Source organism: Esox lucius, chromosome 14, assembly GCF_011004845.1.
Source record: "Esox lucius isolate fEsoLuc1 chromosome 14, fEsoLuc1.pri, whole genome shotgun sequence".
NCBI classification, from domain to species: domain Eukaryota; kingdom Metazoa; phylum Chordata; class Actinopteri; order Esociformes; family Esocidae; genus Esox; species Esox lucius.
The window spans coordinates 28,526,334-28,545,487 of NC_047582.1; the positions used below are offsets into that span (position 1 = coordinate 28,526,334).

General features: G+C 40.8%; 2 protein-coding genes and 1 long non-coding RNA gene across 4 annotated transcripts; 1 reads left to right on the forward strand and 2 right to left on the reverse strand.

The window, feature by feature from the left end:
- Nucleotides 1–1,222: 1,222 nt before the first annotated feature.
- On the forward strand, nt 1,223–2,266 carry LOC105030823. Its single transcript, XR_829639.4, has 3 exons — nt 1,223–1,325; nt 1,420–1,707; nt 1,845–2,266. It is a non-coding gene; the product is annotated as an uncharacterized LOC105030823 (long non-coding RNA).
- A 66-nt stretch (nt 2,267–2,332) lies between these two features.
- Nucleotides 2,333–5,275, reverse strand: ddt (D-dopachrome tautomerase). 2 transcript variants are annotated; one of them, XM_010904924.4, is made up of 3 exons: nt 5,112–5,269; nt 4,827–5,002; nt 2,333–3,601 (listed from the first exon to the last, which is right to left on the reverse strand). In XM_010904924.4, exons 1-3 carry the CDS (start codon nt 5,217–5,219, stop codon nt 3,529–3,531), a joined length of 357 nt encoding a protein of 118 aa, XP_010903226.1. In that variant the 5' UTR covers nt 5,220–5,269; the 3' UTR covers nt 2,333–3,528. The 2 variants fall into 2 exon arrangements, with proteins under 2 accessions (XP_010903226.1, XP_019908671.1); XM_020053112.3 differs by having other exon boundaries at nt 3,515–3,620; nt 5,112–5,275.
- A 601-nt stretch (nt 5,276–5,876) lies between these two features.
- On the reverse strand, nt 5,877–8,727 carry chchd10 (coiled-coil-helix-coiled-coil-helix domain containing 10). The gene is made up of 4 exons (XM_010904925.4): nt 8,522–8,727; nt 7,786–8,014; nt 6,814–6,955; nt 5,877–6,121 (listed from the first exon to the last, which is right to left on the reverse strand). The coding sequence occupies exons 1-4, from the start codon at nt 8,560–8,562 to the stop codon at nt 6,102–6,104; spliced, it is 432 nt and encodes a 143-aa protein (XP_010903227.2). The 5' UTR covers nt 8,563–8,727; the 3' UTR covers nt 5,877–6,101.
- Nucleotides 8,728–19,154: the final 10,427 nt, after the last annotated feature.

Genomic DNA, 19,154 nt, shown 5'->3' on the forward strand with positions numbered 1-19,154 from the left:
ATAACAAAACCCTGAGAAAACAGAACTAGCATCAGTGCCTCTCATTAGCAGTGTATCTGGTGCTCTGTTGTTACACAGGGCTGTGTGTAGCAAGGCTTAGCAACATCCATTAAGACATCACAGGTGACACGTTAGGAGAATGCAGAATAACTCTTGTTGTGTGTGCATGTTGAGAGTGGGCTAAAGTCAGTTTGGTTCTGGGGGCATGTTAATGAGGCCTACTGCTGTAGGAAAGAAACTGTTCTAGTGGTGAGAGGTTTTGATCCTGATAAACCTCAACCTTCTGCATAGAGTTCTAAATAGTCAATTTCCAGGGTGAGAGGCATAGCTGAATAATTGTTTTTATTAAACTTTAGGAAGGTAGTTATATATTGTTGTTGTCCATGGGTATTTATGGATGCAGATATGCACATATGTAAATTGTTTGTGTTTGCGTATATGTATGTGTATATGGTATTTAACATATATTCTTGTTTTGTGTGATACCTCGGTGAGTGGAGAGGGTGTAGATGGAAGGAATGCTGGGTGTCAAAAATATACATTTAAAAAAGGAATGTACAGAAAAAAATATATAACAGATAAAAAAAGGGAAACATTTAACTTTATTTTCCACCATGGCAAGTTGGGTTCACATTAGATAATGCAGCAACATGTGAATGGCATACATATTTGATAAAGATAAAATATACTTCAGCTTTCTCATCTAATTTCAGTTCATAATTTCAGGGAATTTTCTTTAATGAAAAGGTTAATATCACTTTTTACCACCAAGTCAATGTTGAGGTCTGGTTGGCAAGGGACTGTAGTCAAAATAAATACATTTCATAATGGTTCATTATTGTCAGCTCCTTTCCTTGGTTTACACCTTTGCTCTTGGCTATTCATACAAGGCATTATGAAACGTGTAGCCAGGCTATGATCTGGTCCAGGGGATGTGAGATTAATTGTGGGTTTTTCATAGCAATTTTCCAGATGTGGTATCCATCACATTTTTAATTCACATGTTTTGATTCATATTCTGATCACTTAAAGATGTAGTCTGGGACTTTAGTGAATAACAAATAACAAAAAAAAAGTATTCTCCTAATCCGGTTTACATATGCATAATATATAAACGACATAGTAAAACATTTTTGGAAACTCGTTTTGGCCCATCAGCACCACCTATCTCAAAATGGAACCCAGCTTTTTAAGGGAGGAGTTTGGGACAGGTTTCCCGCTCATAAATGTAGTGTACCTTACTTCCTACATTTACTGTTCTCAAGAGTGAAAGTGAGTAACTGATGAGCTGGCACCGGCAAAGTTTTACTTTGGATTATAAAAAGGTATGTTTTTCACAGGAAACTAATAGATTTAACTTATTTTAGAAATAAAGAGGGTGTTTTAGGTGTTTTACCTGTATTTCTACTGTCTCTACAGTACTGTGTGGTGTAATTAACAATGGGGATCAGTTCCGATGAGCTACTTGCCATTCTTGACGAGCTAGGTGCAGCAGAGGTCAAGAGATTCCAGTGGTATCTGAATAAGGGTGTGTTGGAGGGCTTTCCTTCAATTCCCAAGGGCCGACTGGAGGATAAAGATAGGACAGATATAGTGGATACGATGGTGCAGGCTTACAATCTGGATGGTGCAGTGACAATCACTGTGGAGATCCTGAAAAAAATGAACCAGAATAGTCTCGCTGGGAAGTTACAGGAAAACCTATAGGTAATGTAATCAAAAATACGATGTAAAAAGTTGTTTTTGCTTCATACTTGGGATGTGGGGAGAAAGCACTGCAGTGTTTCTCAATGGGAAAAGAGTAATTGTCTTGTTTCTTTTCACATGCCTAATGCTGAGGACAGAGAGAGGATGCGACCGACCAAACAAAGGCACATATGCAGCTCCATAAAAGTCAAAAAGGAAGGTTTTGAGTGAGGATCAGAATGGTTCAAATTAAGAGACCACTGCAAATGGAACACTTCTGTTCCTCAATCAAAACTTTCATTTTCAACTTTTTTGGAAAGGAAAGACAAAGATGCAGTGGACTCTTAATTTTTTCCGGAGCTGTATCTCAGGAGTGGTTCCAGCTGGGCCGTAACAGAGAAAAGGACCTTTTGGTGCAACACCCGGACCCTGACAAAATAAATTAATATTGACAGAGAAGAGGAATTGACTAATTAAATTAATACAGCCAGAGAAGAGGAATTGTAATTTGAGATCACCACAAGCCAACCAATGTTTGTCCATTCTTTCTTTTTAAAGTGAATAAATATAAAAGACAAAGCTTGCATGTAAGAATGACATTTACAAGACATTCACATCTAAAAATAATTTGAGGCGGGTGGGACACTTAAGGGAGATTAGTACTTTTAATTCAAGTAAGACAAATTTAATAGAAAGTACTACACAGTTTTAGAAAAAGTATACACATACTACCTAAGTGAAATAGAAAAATACACAGTGTAAGAAAGCATGTCTTTTCCTGATAATGTGTATTTTAGTTCTATACTTTTGTAAAAGAACACAACACAGATGCGGTGCTTTGCTACTATGTGTTATATGAGGAACCATATAGCAAATGGCTGGTATCTACAATGGGAGTGGAACCAAAACACCTGATAAATGTGTGAGTGTGTGGAGCCAAGAACTCAAGAGGGAACACTATGGACCTTACGGTTAGGATACAGAATACACTTATATGATTGGACGAGGGCCAGACAGTGGAGGGGATGAGCTGAAGGTTTGGTCTGATATAAATATGCAAAAGAGCCAGAATCTGACAACATCATATTGAAAATCACAGAGTTGAACCTTCACAAATATTGAAAAAAAGAATCAAGCTCATTTCACATGTTAGTCAGAAAAACTTGGGTAAAAGTAAAAAGAGGTGAAATTATTAATTGCATTAAGGTAAAAAGGAGTTGAAATGTCACACCTCCAAAATTCAGGCCACAAAATAAATTCTAACATTGTTTGAGAAATCAGCAATGCTAAAAATGAGTTTATAATCTAGTTTTACCTCTACACTCACCAAAGCCATGGATTGCGGTTTCCATGGTGTTGTACAAAATTACATGAACTTTTTTTTAACATTGCACATACTGTAGAGTAGGAAATATTCTGCACTATGTAGTTGGTAATACTAGTCCATTTATGCTCCTCATTGTGGTTCTTAGAAACAAATCAGCAGAAAAAAAAACATGATCCAATGGTTGAAATTAATAGGTGAGATGACATTGTAACAGTGAAAACAGGTCAATAACTAAAGCCATTTATTTGGGTAGTAAGTGTATATTTGTACAAAGAATATATATAATATACATTTATTCACAAATAAACATTTAATATCTAAGTAAACGGCTTTAGTTTGAATTTCAGGTGCCTAAGACCTTTGCACAGCACAATACGTCTATTCATTATAAAATTCCAGAAAGATCTTCATAAATGTGGCACGCATATCCAACAGAGGTGGATATTCCCTTAGCGCTGTTCTGTGGGAACTGTTGTGGAATGGACCCATGAAGTCACTGTAGTCCAAAGGACCTCCTACAGGTAACTCATCACAGTTCCTTTCTTTCCAACCTGATGTGGTTCTAGCGCATAGAACCTAATCACGATCCTGGGGAAGACAAGTTTACCTACAGTTACATAAATATGTTACGAAGAAACAGAATAATTGCAAATCATATATATGCTTCAGCGTAAATCTAAATGCATTGGCATATTAACGCAATGTTAAATACAGGTTCATGTGAGAAGGAGAAATCAGATGCCTAATGGTTAGGACATTGGGCAGGTAACTAACAGGTCATTGATTTGCTTTATTAAATTGCACTGGATAAGAGCTTCTGTAAAATTACAGAAATATCAAATAGAAAGTACAATTGCATGAAATTTGTTTTTAAAACTGCAAAATTGTCAGTCCATCATGGGGGCATAAATTAGGAAAGAATTTGCATTAATGTCTTTGGAAGGTTGAAAAATCTGTCACAAGGCAAAATGTATAGAACCGCAGCACATTTTCTTTCAAACTGCTACTTCAGGCAACTTCAGTAGAATGGGGGTTTAAAAAAAAAATAATTGCACACTGATCGCCACTGCAGTCCCTAATAATTCATTCAGATTTTAGTAATTTAGGAAATGTGCTCTCAAACCGTCACAGTAGTAATTGCAGTACATTTTCAAAATCACAGCAATAAGCACAAACTATCAACTGAGCTAAACGCCACACTGAATTTGCTCATCCACTGAATTTACTTAACATGTAACCTGCATGCCTACAGATTGGGTCTTTGAATTCCCCAAATTTCCTTTGGAGAATTGCTTTCAGATCAGGTTATTCGTTGACAGTATACATCCTAATGCACAATGACTTTGGAAAGTATTCAGGGCCCTTCACTTCCTCCATTTTCTTGTTATAATAAGGAATTAAATTATAATTGATTATTTTTTGCCATTAATACAGCTCATTAACAGAATTATGTGGAGGGTCAGTACAAAGTTAGTCTCATTTACATAAGTACATTACCACTTATGTACATTGTCGGATTTCTTGTTTAACAGAAAAAGTATTCCTTGAGTAAGCGTGTTTGATGTGTTGCTGCGTACCTCTCTCTAGTGGCCTAGTTTGTTCCTACGTGTTCAGCGCTAGGTGAAATGGCTCTCGCCGGCTTCCGTTCCATTTCACCAAGCACATAAAGAAATGAGTGGAGCGCACACTCACGTGTATGTAATATAACAGTGAACCAAAACTAATAATCAGGATACAAACATTCAAATACATATTTTTCTTCAGAATCAAGTGGAAACATAACCACCCGTTACACATAGGCTAAGCTACGAACCTGTCCTCGGTTAGGCCAAGTTCTCCTGAAAGAAAAGGAAAGATGTTAGCACTGTGTTCCTTGTTCTTCTCCGCAGTGTCGGTGACACCAATAGCAGACACCGACAGTATCACGCAAGGTGCGCATGTTCCACCGATTAGCATTGGCAGTCCAGGTTTCACCACCAACATCATTCGCTGCATTAAAAAAAGATAACATCCACACCTAAGTTCCAAACCCTGCATCGTGTTGGTGGTAAATATCTCTGGTAACATTGTTATTAAATAACATTCTACTATTACTGACCTCTTCGGGTTTCCCAAGAACAGCAGCTGTTTTGGAGCACAGCTTTTTCAAGAAATCCTCTGAAAAAGTACTGGCTGGTAAGTTACTTTCTAAATCAATAAACGGCATTATATCTCAAGCGTCTTTACTCTTAGACAGAAAGAATGGAGGTCAAATGATGACACAGCAGTTTTATGCCGGACATTTCTCCTCATTGGTCGAGAGAGTTACGCCTCGAGTTGCGATTTGTCGGTGACTACTGTCATGTTTTACTTAACATGTTCTTTTTGATTTATGTCTATAATGGGATAATGTGCTACTTGGTTTTCATATTTATGGTAAGAAGAAACAATTGATCCCCTTAATTCTAATGGCAAAATACCATATGTACAAATGTACTCTTGTTTTTTTAATGAAGATTCAGAGTTGTACATTCGAGCAAATAGAATGGACAATTTTTATGTTATAAAGGGTTTTAAAGCATCCCATATATATATATATATATATATATGCCCATTTATATATGGGTCTGAACAATTATTGATCCTAGAATTTTGGGCAAATGTGTTTTAGAACTACGAAACACTTCCACGTAAACAAATAACATTTGTACATTAAAAAACAAATGTTGAAACAAGAAGTGACATCCGATTCTATCCCAAGAAGCAGATGGATAACTGTACCCGCCCTGCTAATTTTACACCCAGCTTGGCCTTTTCATTCTATGGTAAATATAATATTCCTATCTGAACATTCCTGAGTGAAAAACCATATAAGCACAAGTCTTCCGCAGAAAGTAAATAGCAGCTCTTTATTGCACATCTCACAACATCACCAAAACAATCATACAACATACATTATCATGTCAACAGTGAACAAATATAATTCCTTTCTTGGTAATGTGGAACGTTAGTGGAGTAGAGTTTATGTCATGACTGAGAGGCTCATCGGTTTACTCTACGATGCAGTAATCTGAACATGGTTTCTTGTCCCGGCTACCAACATCATCGCTCAAACTAGTGAGGTCACACCTGAAAGAGAAAGAAAACAACACAAGTCAGAGTCAGTGCGGTGCTGAGACAGCCCGGCTGTCCCACAACAACCTAGTGATTCATGCATGGGTGCCCAAAACACGAGATTAAGTGGAGTTAGAGTTTTTTTTTTCTTTGGTCACACTGTGTGACACGCTGTTATCTACTTTGACATGCGAGTCACATTAAAACGTCTAGATTCTGAAATTAGGTTGGGGAGATTGTCAGCAACTAAGATGGCATGGCTCAAAACTAGAATGAATACATTTGTCTGATTTATTTAAAAGCATCATCTGTATCCGGAAACTGACATTTCACCAGCCACTTGTTTCCGCGAATCGAGACTGAAGGCTGTGAGATTCTCTGGGCACATCTTATAGTACTTACTGTGTAAATACTAAAAGGAGTCAGGAAAAATCCAAACAGCAGAAGTGCAATATGTAGTTAGGTAATATGTCATTTATGACTTATTGTGATGGCAATGTTGAGTGCTGGTAAGCAACAATTTCACCGTACTGCTTCCAACTGCTGTATCCTGTGCATGATTTAGAATAACAATATCACTCCTTTGAGCAGAAATGTATAGTAAACAGCCATATTCTTTTCTTCATGTCACTGGTCTAACCAGGTGTACTGTGATACGACTGGGGCGTTCATCATTCCCATATACCAATTATTAGCATGTGCCTTACCGTGTGAGCCCTTGCACTGTTTGAGTGCCTCGTTGAAGCCCTCGCACAAGGTCAGGTCAGCCTGAGTGGTGGCACAGTCCAGGAACTGACGCACCTCAAACAGACATGGACCCGACTGGGAGGTGGCAGGTCGAGGAGCCTCCTGCATTGGCACGCACACACACACACACACACACACACACACACACACACACAACTGTAAAAAAGGACAGCAGCATTCTGCAACATGCCGTTGATTTGACTTCAGCGCCATCTGAAAGACCATTCATAGCATAAATAAGGTGCATAATCTCATACCTTTATGGATAGTTTTTCCCCAAAATGGACCAAACTATTAGGTCAAGCCATAATTATGTTGCTGTCCACAGCACCACAAATGTGTCACAGTTGTCTAGAGAACTATAATGACACAGTACTTAGTGAATGGGTGGCGCTAACATGACCTTACTAAATCTTATAAACCAAGCTCCTCCCATCTTTCTGAAGCCTTCTAGTACATCACACTGCAACATATTTAAATGCCCAAGAGTGATTGATACACATAAGAGTGTTCTTTTATTATTCAGTGACACAGTTAACAATGTCAGAATTATTTCGCCAGGTTCAAGTCTATTTCTGAAAATCTCTTTTTGAAAGTGGTCAAGTCATTTAGGGCAGTAGTTGACCTGTACCAGGGCTGCCAAACACAGTTTAATGCTTCTCAGAGACATCCTCCGCTGCCCAACAACCCTGTAACAGATTTAGTAGTCCCAATCTATCTTTGGCAGTCGTTCTTTCCAGACAAGAAAGCGTCATCACTTAAATAAGAACTAAAGTCCCTTCCTTCTTGTCTGCCGTTCAAGGGTACAAAAACAAATACCATGTCGGCTCAGAAACCAATCTAAGCCTAGTCCCATCACCTAAGTCATTTAGCAATATGCCTACTGCCTACTTCCAATCACATGCTCTCACCGGGCCCCTTATCCTGCTCACCTGATATGTGCCAGCAGCAGGTCTTGCTGGCTCCGGGCTGCCGCTGCCCCCACTGAAGGCGCCAGTGAGGGCACTGCCCATGACGTGGCCCACGGCAGAGCCTACTGCGACGCCGGCTGCGGTGGTGGCCATCTGGGCCATCAGGCCGGGCCCTTGGGGGGCAGCTGGGGCGGCGAGCGCTGACGGGGGTGGAGTGACTGGGGCCGGGGCGTGATGGGCCGGCGCTGAGCTGGAAAACGGAGAAGAACAACCGATGGAAACGAGACAACTTTAAAAATGTAATGACATCAAGTCCCACTTTTGCACTGACTGAAAAGACACTGTTACATCAGTCAGCACTGTATGATCAGCTACATTACAGAGGAGCTGAGCCTTAATCCCATATCCACACATACAGCACATTATCATCAACAAAGAACAAAGGGAAACATCTTAACGGCAAGGACAACTGTTGAAATGTAATAACTTGGTGTTTTACTTTGTCACATTTTGCTGGACTGTGTTGACCTTCTACCCACTGGCCTTGACAGCAAGTACTGAGAAATGACTGACTCAGGTTGAGACAATACTAACAGTAGTTAAAAGGCTGTAGTTGAAAGGCTGTACGGCAAAACAGTTCGTCATCTAATTACAACAGATACGGTAACTATACCCAAAGAACTGCTAAGGAACGAGGCTGTAACATTGTAATAAACAGGCATCTGAACTGGTTGCATAATCGTTCAAAGCACAATACCTGGCTGGTGCCGAAGAACGACTGCGACTTCCTCTTGCCATTTTTGACGAAGAAAATACTTTTCTTCAGCAATTCCAGATGTTTCCTGCCAGGATAGACTTCACGTTTCTAGAAAGAGTTCTTCTGTAACGCGAAAAAGTCGTGAATGAGAGTAGGCACACGTGCCAGTGACCTTGTGTTCGAGATTGCTGTAAGCGCATGCGCATACATAACAGCCGGGTAGGTTGTTAACGTTGAGCTAGAAAGTTCTTAATCACTCCAGAGTACGACTGAAATTTGTCCGATTTTTATTTCGGACAAGTGGAGGCCGATACAATGCTTTAATTATGACGTTACAAAAATAAGTGATTTGGTCATTTGAAAACTCGGGACACAGATTATGAAACATTTCTAGAGGTTTCTGATTATGAAAACCTTCTAGAAGTCTGACCAGCTTGCAGTGACGGTCCATTGAAACCAAATGGCCAACTGTCAACCCAAATCAGCAGATATTGCCTACTTATAGCAGACAAATAGTATGTAATTCTCTGATATATTGCCTTTGATGGCCACTTGATGACGCTAAAAGACCTGAAGAAAAATCTCCGACTAAACCCAGCAAGTTAACTGTCTGCTATACATTTTTAATTGTAATTAAGTTTAATATAAATGGAGAAAAAAACGAATGTTTTTTTCAAGTTCTATAAAAACAAAACATTACATATTGGAGGCAGTAGAAGCATTGTCTTTTCTTCTTTATAGAAACCCATAATTAATGTTATGTTTATGGTGTGCTGTTCTGCATTATCTGCAGCCCTTCCACTGTTTTAGGAGGGGCAGATGGAAAGAGCAAACACAAAGAGCAGAGAAAACAGTGTTCCATTAAGACTTAATCTCAAGCATGGATGGCTTGTAAATTTTCCTTACGTTCTTAAGCCTCCTAGGCGGTGAATGCCTGGAGAGAGTTATTGCCTAAAGGAGATGTATTACATAAACATCAGTCAGGAACTTTACACAATTTACACCTGTGGCTTACAACAAACACAGAAGCAGACAAAGCCGTCGTTTGATGTGTTTGCCTCTTATCATTACAATGATGTAGATAATTGGTGTCTCTGGGTCTAAGTTTCTGACTGTTTCTGACTGTTTCCAGAAGTTTCCAGGGGTTTGCCCTAGTCTATAAACTTTGACCTCTTTTTCCTTGCCCCCAATTAGTCACGTGTATTCTGTTTGTGACTTGACTGCGGACCAACCTTCAAAAAACACACCGACATTTTATATTGGTACTAGGAGTAAATAAAATAAAAAACTCTAAAATTCCAAATCACTACACCCCACAAAGTCTGTGATAACATGGGACGAACACGTGGCGTGTCTATTTATACTTTAACATAGGCCGAGTGTGTTATTACGTATAACTGGCCCAGGTAATTGTGGCATGACTTACGGTGTTAAATGATCTGGGAAATCACGCGTGATTCGTCCACTTCTGACTGGCTGAGGTTTGGGATGGGAGTGGCGACCAAGGTGGTTGGTGTGCTTACTCATTTCAACTTCATCGTCTTCTACGATGGAAACAATGAAAGCTGCAATCTTAGATTTTAAAAACCTAACACAGAGATCACGAGCTTGTTGAACAGCTGACAATAACGTGTCGCAACGGTCGGAAACATCCGCCCGCGCGTGTGTGTGATATTAAATTCGAATGTTAAGGCGTTTGTTTAAATCACATACCAGGTGCTGAGGCTGTGACGTGTTGTCATTGAAGAATAGCCCCATTCACTCGTCATGACCGCAGTGCATTCCCACAGAGAATGACTCACAAAGGCATACAGACTAATAAGATAATCAAAAGGCCCATGAGGCATCTCTTTCCGTTAGACAAGCCACAGGTGATAAACGGCTGACCCAACTTCTGGTTTTACTAAATTAGGGCAGTTTGGATGTGCTGACTCTTAAAACAGAGTTATCAAATAATGCTTCGCATTGAATGAAAAATGGGGAAACATCAAAACAGCAGTTAGCCTAGCAGCAGAGGAGTAGATGGCCAATTTTTACTTTCTGTTTACAGTAAAAGGCTCCACTAACCATGTATATTCCTCACTCCATTCTGAGTGGATAGGAACTTTAATTATATTAAAACTCAAAAAATTGGATGTCATCACATTCTGTTATTTCACCTAGTCATTTCTGGTAGACTTTTTTATGATGGAAAAATCTGTGATTCTAAACCCTGAGCCGAGAAGGTATTTGTTTTTGTACTCTCGAACAAGGTACTTAACCCTGTTAACTCCAGGGGCTAACAGGGTTTGCTAATTACTACATTTGTCATTGTGTCTGTCTGCATTAAAAAAATAATGTATTGCTTTGCATAGGGTTTGTAGACTACAATGTTTAATCAGATTAGAGCAACATATGAATTTGTTCATAGTAGCTGTTGTCTATTTTTCAGATGTTTTCTCGTAATAAAAACAAATGCTGGGACCTCAACCTTGGAGATACAAATATATAAATAGAGCCATTTGACTCAGTAGAGACTCTGGATCACAAGAAACGTACAATGTTTTCTGTAAGACACACATGTGCTTTGGGTTTAGACTTCTCACTTGAGCAAGGAAACAGAATAGCATCGGATGTGTTTCGGAAGGCATATATCATCGAATGTTGGGAGTTGCTGCAGCGACGCAAGGTCTTAATCATTACTTGGATATCACAAAATGTGGAAGAAACGTTTTATTAAATTTTTTTAAACACAAGAAAACTAAGTACTGTTGCTATATAAATAACTAACTATACTGGGCCAGGAGGGGGGCAGTTGTCTCAGTCAGTGCCTTGCCGTACAGCTGCCTGATTGCAGCCAGGTGTTAAAATCCCTGGGGTCACATGCCTGACAAAAAGTGGTCTAGAAGAAAAAACATTATTTCTATAATTATCTTAAATCTCTCAGATTCATCAAATGCAATTCAAAACAAATTTACTTCTGTTTTGCCATTTTAGGCATGTGTATAACAATGTATTTCCAACCGCAGTGAATTCCCCCCCCCCCCCCGAACTACAATTATCAAGTTATCTACAATTATCTTTCTTATATCTTTGCAGGTCCTAAAACTCTGAAGCTAATCGCCAAATGATCCTCGTTAGCTTAGTAGAAATCACAAATTAGGTATTGAATAGGAGCTGGTGCTTGTTACTCTACTCCTGGAGAGGTGTGTGTGATAGGTATGCTGACTGGATGTGGGCGCGGAGTTGCATGCTCGGGCAACGTCTTTTCATGAGCTCAGAGCAATCATCCAAATTCACAGTCCTGTTTTTTGGCGTGGGTCTCTACTTCTCCAGCTGAGCGGTACAGCTGTACCCCTAATCTGTACTCGGTCCCCACGTCCCCTTGCCTCAGCCCCCCAAAACCTCCCCCAGCCCTCCACCCACCTCCAAACCCAAGTTCTTTCTTGTGGTCAGCAGCACGCAGACTGAAGAAGAGGGGGCTGGGGGTGGGGGTGACTAGATCCTCGGGGTGAGCTTTCAAGTTGGAGCCAATGCCCTGTTTTACTGAGCCACTGGGGGATGGTTGAAGCGGTGTCTGTGGCGGAACCACTCTTTTAAAGTCTGGCTTGCATTTGACAGAGCATGCAGACCCCATTATTTTGAAAGGGCTGACACTGGCACAAAGAAAACCTTCCCTGGCTCTGTGTAAGGGAACCAATTCCCCCTCAAAGCAGTTGCCTCAAAAGAAGGTGTCCCGAATTGGCTTGTTGGTAAAGGAAAACCCCAGTCATCATAAGGAACGACAATGATGATCTGTCGGTTACAAACACACTCGTTTACTCGTTGCAAAATGCAAACAAAAGAATTAGGAGAATGCCTGGATCCTTTGTTAACATTTAATAAGCACTATCACATAAACGCCATGAGGTTCCTGCTCCTGGAACTGGATGAAGACCTGGTACAGCTGTGTTATTCTTTCACAGGCTCCTAACGTTTTAAAAATATTGATGTAAAGTTATGTTTTCAGGGTAGCTTATTTGGCCACCCTATTCCCAATGTCCTCCAGCACAGTTTGCATTGTCAACCTCCACTCTTACTATTGATTTGAACGTGAAGCTCGCTACCATCACAATACCTTCAGAACGCAAACAGTGTGTCTGTAGGAAGCTCTTAATTTGCTTTAATGGTCAATGATGGGCTCCATCCTTGGACAACAACATTTCCACCAGGATTTTAGTTGAATCCTTTGATGATGCTTTGAAGTTTAGATGACACATATGGCTTACTTTGCATTAAAGTTGATTAGAGGAGGAGAAATATAATGTCAATTAAGACATTATTATGAGAAAAAGACCAGAATCAGAATTAACTTTGATCGCTAAATTAATGTGCAATTTACAAATACACATTTTACTTTTTAGTACTGCAACTGGTACTAACATGTAGTGACATGACGGATTGCACATTATATACATTAAATATCTGCACATAATTTACATGCAATGGATGGTTAGCATATGCAATAATTGAATATAAATTATGAGGATATAATATAATATAATATATATATATATCACTCTTCCTTGTCCGGGAGTCCAGATGAGAGTTAATGACCCTTTTCTGGCCGACCACACAAGGCAGACCCAAATCGGACATAGATATAGGATGTGAGGATGGATTGATGAGTAAAGCTGGATCAGAAATGACTGGAGGATTGACAGGTTTTTTCAGCTGCTACAAGTGACACATCCACTCCGGATAGTTGTGAGACTGTCCTCCCATCTGAGATCGTGGGAGATGCTTGCCCTTGGGGATTTCAATGATTCAGCACCTCAAGAGACCTCAAGAGGTGAAGGATGTTTCCTGAAGTCGACCACCGCCTCCACAAACCTGTCTGTTTTGTTTCAGGTTATTCTTATCACAACAGGCCGCCAGCCAGTTAACTTCTCATCGTCAGTACAGAAACTAACCAGAGTGGTGTCAACTGCAAAATGGAGTACCTTGACAGATGCATTGTGGGATGTTGGTGCAGAGAGAGGAGGGAAGGGGTGAGAGCATGTTCTCCTGGTGGATTTGGTCTCATAGCAGTTTTGAGAGGGGGCAGGCATAGGTGCTCCAGTGATTTCATAATGATCCGCAGATCTGTGTTCAGGCATGACAGGATTGAACAAGGATAATTCATGTATTTGACTCTTGAAGTCTCAAACATAATCTCTGTTTTAGAAAAATTCTCATGACTTCAAATGAGAATAACGACATAAACATCAAATAAATCAGATGCAGATGACAAACTTTAGCAATAGGCCTGTTTCTATCATATAGATCAGTACAGATTGGTTTTATAGTGTCTTTGATGGCACACAGTCTCTGACTAATTTCAACTAATGTGAGTTTATAAAGCTTCTGGTTTGATCAAAGACATTGAATAGATCAACTTGCAACTTATATCACAGGTACAATTTCCAAGAGTACTGCAGGCATCTACACTCACCTAAAGGATTATTAGGAACACCAGTTCAATTTCTCATTAATGCAATAATCTAATCAACCAATCACATGGCAGTTGCTTCAATGCATTTAGGGGTGTGGTCCTGGTCAAGACAATCTCCTGAACTCCAAACTGAATGTCAGAATGGGAAAGAAAGGTGATTTAAGCAATTTTGAGCGTGGCATGGTTGTTGGTGCCAGACGGGCCGGTCTGAGTATTTCACAATCTGCTCAGTTACTGGGATTTTCACACACAACCATTTCTAGGGTCTACAAAGAATGGTGTGAAAAGGGAAAAAAATCCAGTATGCAGCAGTCCTGTGGGTGAAAATGCCTTGTTGATGCTAGAGGTCAGAGGAGAATGGGCCGACTGATTCAAGCTGATAGAAGAGCAACTTTGATTGAAATAACCACTCGTTACAACTGAGGTATGCAGCAAAGCACACAACACGCACAACCTTGGGGCGGATGGGCTACAACAGCAGAAGACCCCACCGCGTACCACTCATCTCCACTACAAATAGGAAAAAGAGCCTACAATTTGCACGAGCTCACCAAAATTGGACAGTTGAAGACTGGAAGAATGTTGCCTGGTCTGATGAGTCTCGATTTCTGTTGAGACATTCAGATGGTAGAGTCAGAATTTGGCGTAAACAGAATGAGAACATGGATCCATCATGCCTTGTTACCACTGTGCAGGCTGTTGGTGGTGTAATGGTCTGGGGGATGTTTTCTTGGCACACTTTAGGCCCCTTAGTGCCAATTGGGCATTGTTTAAATGCCACGGCCTACCTGAGCATTGTTTCTTACCATGTCCATCCCTTTATGACCACCATGTACCCATCCTCTGATGGCTACTTCCAGCAGGATAATGCACCATGTCACAAAGCTTGAATAATTTCAAATTGGTTTCTTGAACATGATAATGAGTTCACTGTACTGAAATGGCCCCCACAGTCAGCAGATCTCAACCCAATAGAGCATCTTTGGGATGTGGTGGAACGGGAGCTCCGTGCCCTGGATGTGCATCCCACAAATCTCCATCAACTGCAAAATGCTATCCTATCAATATGGGCCAACATTACTAAAGAATGCTTTCAGCACCTTGTTGAATCAATGCCACGTAGAATTAAGGCAGTTCTGAAGGCGAAAGGGGGTCAAACACATTATTAGTATGGTGTTCCTAATAATCCTTTAGGTGAGTGTATAGTAGCTACTACCTGGTAAAATAAAGTAATATACAGTGCTACATAAGGACAAATATAGGTTGTTTGGGACTTGGGTCTGGGACCTATACCAATATGTGTTCCATTGCATCAGGGGACAGAATTATACACTTTTATGTCTCTGTACGATATAACATTTGTGATTTGCTTGAACTACTATTGCATACTCCAGCACCTTTTCTGAATGTGCCCCTTTTCAAGGATACCCCACCAACAGAAAGATTTCCAAATAGAGACCAGATGGCAAAGACTCTGAAAATCCAGCTTTGGGTGTCAGATAAATCCTTTTAAAAGCAAAGGCCTCAAGTCTTATTGGATTTGCTGGTATCTGTCTTCTCTTTCGTTCCAGCAGTTGTTTTCACTTTTTTCTCCGTCTCTCTGAAATTCTACAGGTCCAGTTACACAGATTTAACACCACACGTGTGCGCCTGCCCTGCACTCGGATGATCTAAATGAAAATAACTCTCAAATGTCCTTTGTTGTAAAACGCCATGTCAGCAGTACTATTAAAAAGCGTCTATTGCTTTGAATTTCAAAGAGCTATCCATCAGATATGCTGTAGGGTCTACTCCAGTACATTTATACTGTATTATTAATGACATATCTACATTTTAACAATGCATGCTTTGCTTAAAACAATGTTTCTATCAACATTCATTTACAAAACCTTTTAAAGGTCAACATTTTGTTTTATGAGCTTGTAACTTGGGCATTAGGAAACCTTTGCTGTGGTCTGATCAGTGTGGGACTATAATATCAGTAATCTCTGCCATTAGAACTGTTTGGCAGCTGCTTCAGTACCTCAGCGTTAGAGGGCAGGACTGTTAAGACGATTTGTCTGTACAATTTAGAAAGCAGCAATTCAGATGTTCATTAGCCATTTCATTAGCCTTTCCAAACGCTATGATGTAAAAACTATTTTGGCACCAAAAATATAAAGTTTCGCTGAACACATATCTGAGATAATGCTGTTATGCAGTTTACATTGTCACATCCAAATGTACTTGCAAGTGCACATGTCAAAGCGAGGAAGAGTGATGTTCGGAGTTAGCTAACTCAGTATGCATTTCACTAACTAGCTACCAACTCAGTCTGACCAATGAGTCTGATTAAATCTGAGACTTAACAACCGGTGGCATTAGACTTGTGACAACAATTTGCATTGAATTGTGGGTGATGTCAGCCCGGCAAGTGAGCTAAGTCATTCACTCGTTCCCTCAAGCTAAATTGGGGACAACGGGGGCAGCTTTTGTAAATTGGACCAGCAGTTAAGATGGCTACCAAAACTGCATCCGGTTCTGATGGGGATTCCCATGAAGGAAAATGGCTTGGGCTAGTGATTAGAGACTGTCTACTTGTTGAACCCAGCCCTTTTCTCTTTCTTCTTTTTTTTTTTTCTCTTTCTCTTAACTATTTCTAATAGAGTCATTTAGGCCAACATCCTATTGGCTCTTTACCCACCTTTGCTCTCAGTGCTTTATCTCTGATCTGACTGGTGGAATAGAAAATCATATTCTTAATGATAGCAATGTCAAAGTGATAATACGTGCACATCTATGCCCATTGAGGTCCCTTCAACCGACATCTGGATCTGGTTGAACTATTCTTATTCATTAGCTTGTTCTCATCTGTGGCTTGATCATTGCTCAAACATTACATTAACAGCCAGCCATTCATAGACTAAAGTGCAGCCAAAGCCAGGTGTGGGTGAAACGAGTTTCACCATGATTTTGTGTTGAAACGGCAATGCCCTTACTCTTTATCTACACTGCGGCAGAGATCTTTCATCCCTTCCCTGCAACTGCATCAGGAAAAGGAGGACAGATGGTAGTTTTCTCTCACACTTTTCAACTTCATGTTAGATGGTTTCTCACCCTGAAAGCTGACCCAAGAGAAGCTTTTGTTTTTTTAGACAACCATCACTATTTTCAACTTCAGCAAAAAGAACTGAAGCAATGGGGCCTTCTTCAAAGGGTTGACCTGAGCTGTTTTGTAGGTTAAGTTACTAGGGTGTGTCAGAATAACAAAACGGACCTACTACAGGTGTTACAGATGGACGGACGGACGGAGTTGAGATAGTTCTGATGGAAGAAGAGGAACCTTAAACTAAATAGACTCCAGTTTACTATGAGGTGACTTGTCTAAACATACAAATAGTTTGGAAGTTGTGTATTCACAGTGTAACTGCTCCTGCTTTAAACGCACCTGGCTCCCCCGGGAAGACAAATAATATTTTTTTGTAAGCCGTTTAACGAGTCAACCTGCAATTTGAGATGACTCAATTTTAGTGTGGTACTCTCCACAAAAAGGGAAGGGGGGCTTTTTGGAAACAATCTGCCAGCGATTAAGCTGGACAGCATTCCTCCTGTGCTCGACCATCGATTTGGACCCATAATTGACCCTAAGTGGGTCCTTATGAGTGTGTGGGGGATGGGTGGGGGGGCGCCAGCAGGTCCTCTGGCTTTGTTGTGGCTGGCAGCACCAATACATTCCCAGTTTCAGCAGCCCGGTCCAGGGGATTGGGGTCAGGGAAGTGAGGTGTGTATCGGTTTGTGGAGGGGAGGGGAGGGGAGGGGAGGGGGGGGGGGGGGGGGGTCGGGTGTAAGCCTAACTAGGCTGATCAGTCCAAATCTGCACCTGACAATAAAGGCCACGAAACTGCAAAGTGGGGTGATTCAGGGGTGCACTTTCGGCAGGGCCTCTGTGACTTGGGCATCCATCTCCAGATTGGTGAGGGGGTGTTTTAAGAGAGCAGGGTGGTTTGAGTTGGCACTGAACCATCAGTTGCATTCACTCTTTGCCGCCAAGAGGTGGTGCTGGCTTGCAATGATAACATACTGTACCAGTAGTGAAACGATGAAAGGAAGCGGTACCTTCTACTAATAAAATGGTTCTACAACTGTCCCTGTTTCTGAAAAGGTTTTTGTGTTTCAGGGTAAACCCTTTTTGGTTCCTTGAATCGTTTGGTTCCAAGTAGAACTCCATGTTCTACCTAAAACCAAAAAGAGTTCTAACTCTACAGCTGCCTCCTACAAGGACAGCTGAAGCACAATTTTCGGTAAAATATTTGTAAAACAGCAACTCTTTTAAACAAGGTTCGCTCTACTAACCTTCGAACCTTTCGTCTTCTCTGCCACCACAGGAGGGGACTAAAGCGTGGACCCACTTTAAGGTCTTAACTTGACAGATTGTGGCTAATAACAGAACTGGCTTCCCCATAAAGAGTTGGTAATAAACTCTAAACCCGATGGCCTGTTTGTGAGAGATGTCTTTCCTATTAGCATCCCTCAAATACAATCGCATGAGGAGATTGATGAGCTTAAAGAGGGAGCCCATGTCTGGTTTGCGGCCTGACTGGTCTGTGGTCGGGGTCACTCGTCGGACGGAGGGAGAAGGTTAGGGGGTTGGCTTAATCACTAAAGACCCAGTACGAGCCAGAGTCCATCAACCCCCCCCCCCCCCCCTCCAATAAACCCAACAGGTTTGTTTTAACAACTCTGTTTTAACACGAGCAGAATAAACATTATTTGGTCCTGTTGTAGTCTTATTATCCCTGAGTGGGTTTGCTCGACAGCTCCATTTGACTCGGTGAGGGGAATGAAGGGAATGTGTCAGGTCCACTGCAGTTGAGCTTCAGTCGGCCATTGTTTCCAGTACACGCATCCTGGCTAATGCAGGGTGTCTTGAACAGTTTAGCGTTGCCCACTTCTAAGAGCAGTATGAGATTAATTGAAAGTGTGTGTCTTGGCTTGCAGGAAGCTTTAAGTGACACGCCTCCTACTACTACAATTACGACTACTACATAAACAATTTTTTTAGAAAAGATCTGAACAGGAACAGATATTTTGGTCTGCATCCAAATTCATGTTACTTAATTACACATCCATATACAAAGAAAGAGCTTTATTAAGGTTTTGGCTTGGATTCCAAAGTGGGAAATGTGTTTAGTTTTGCTTGTC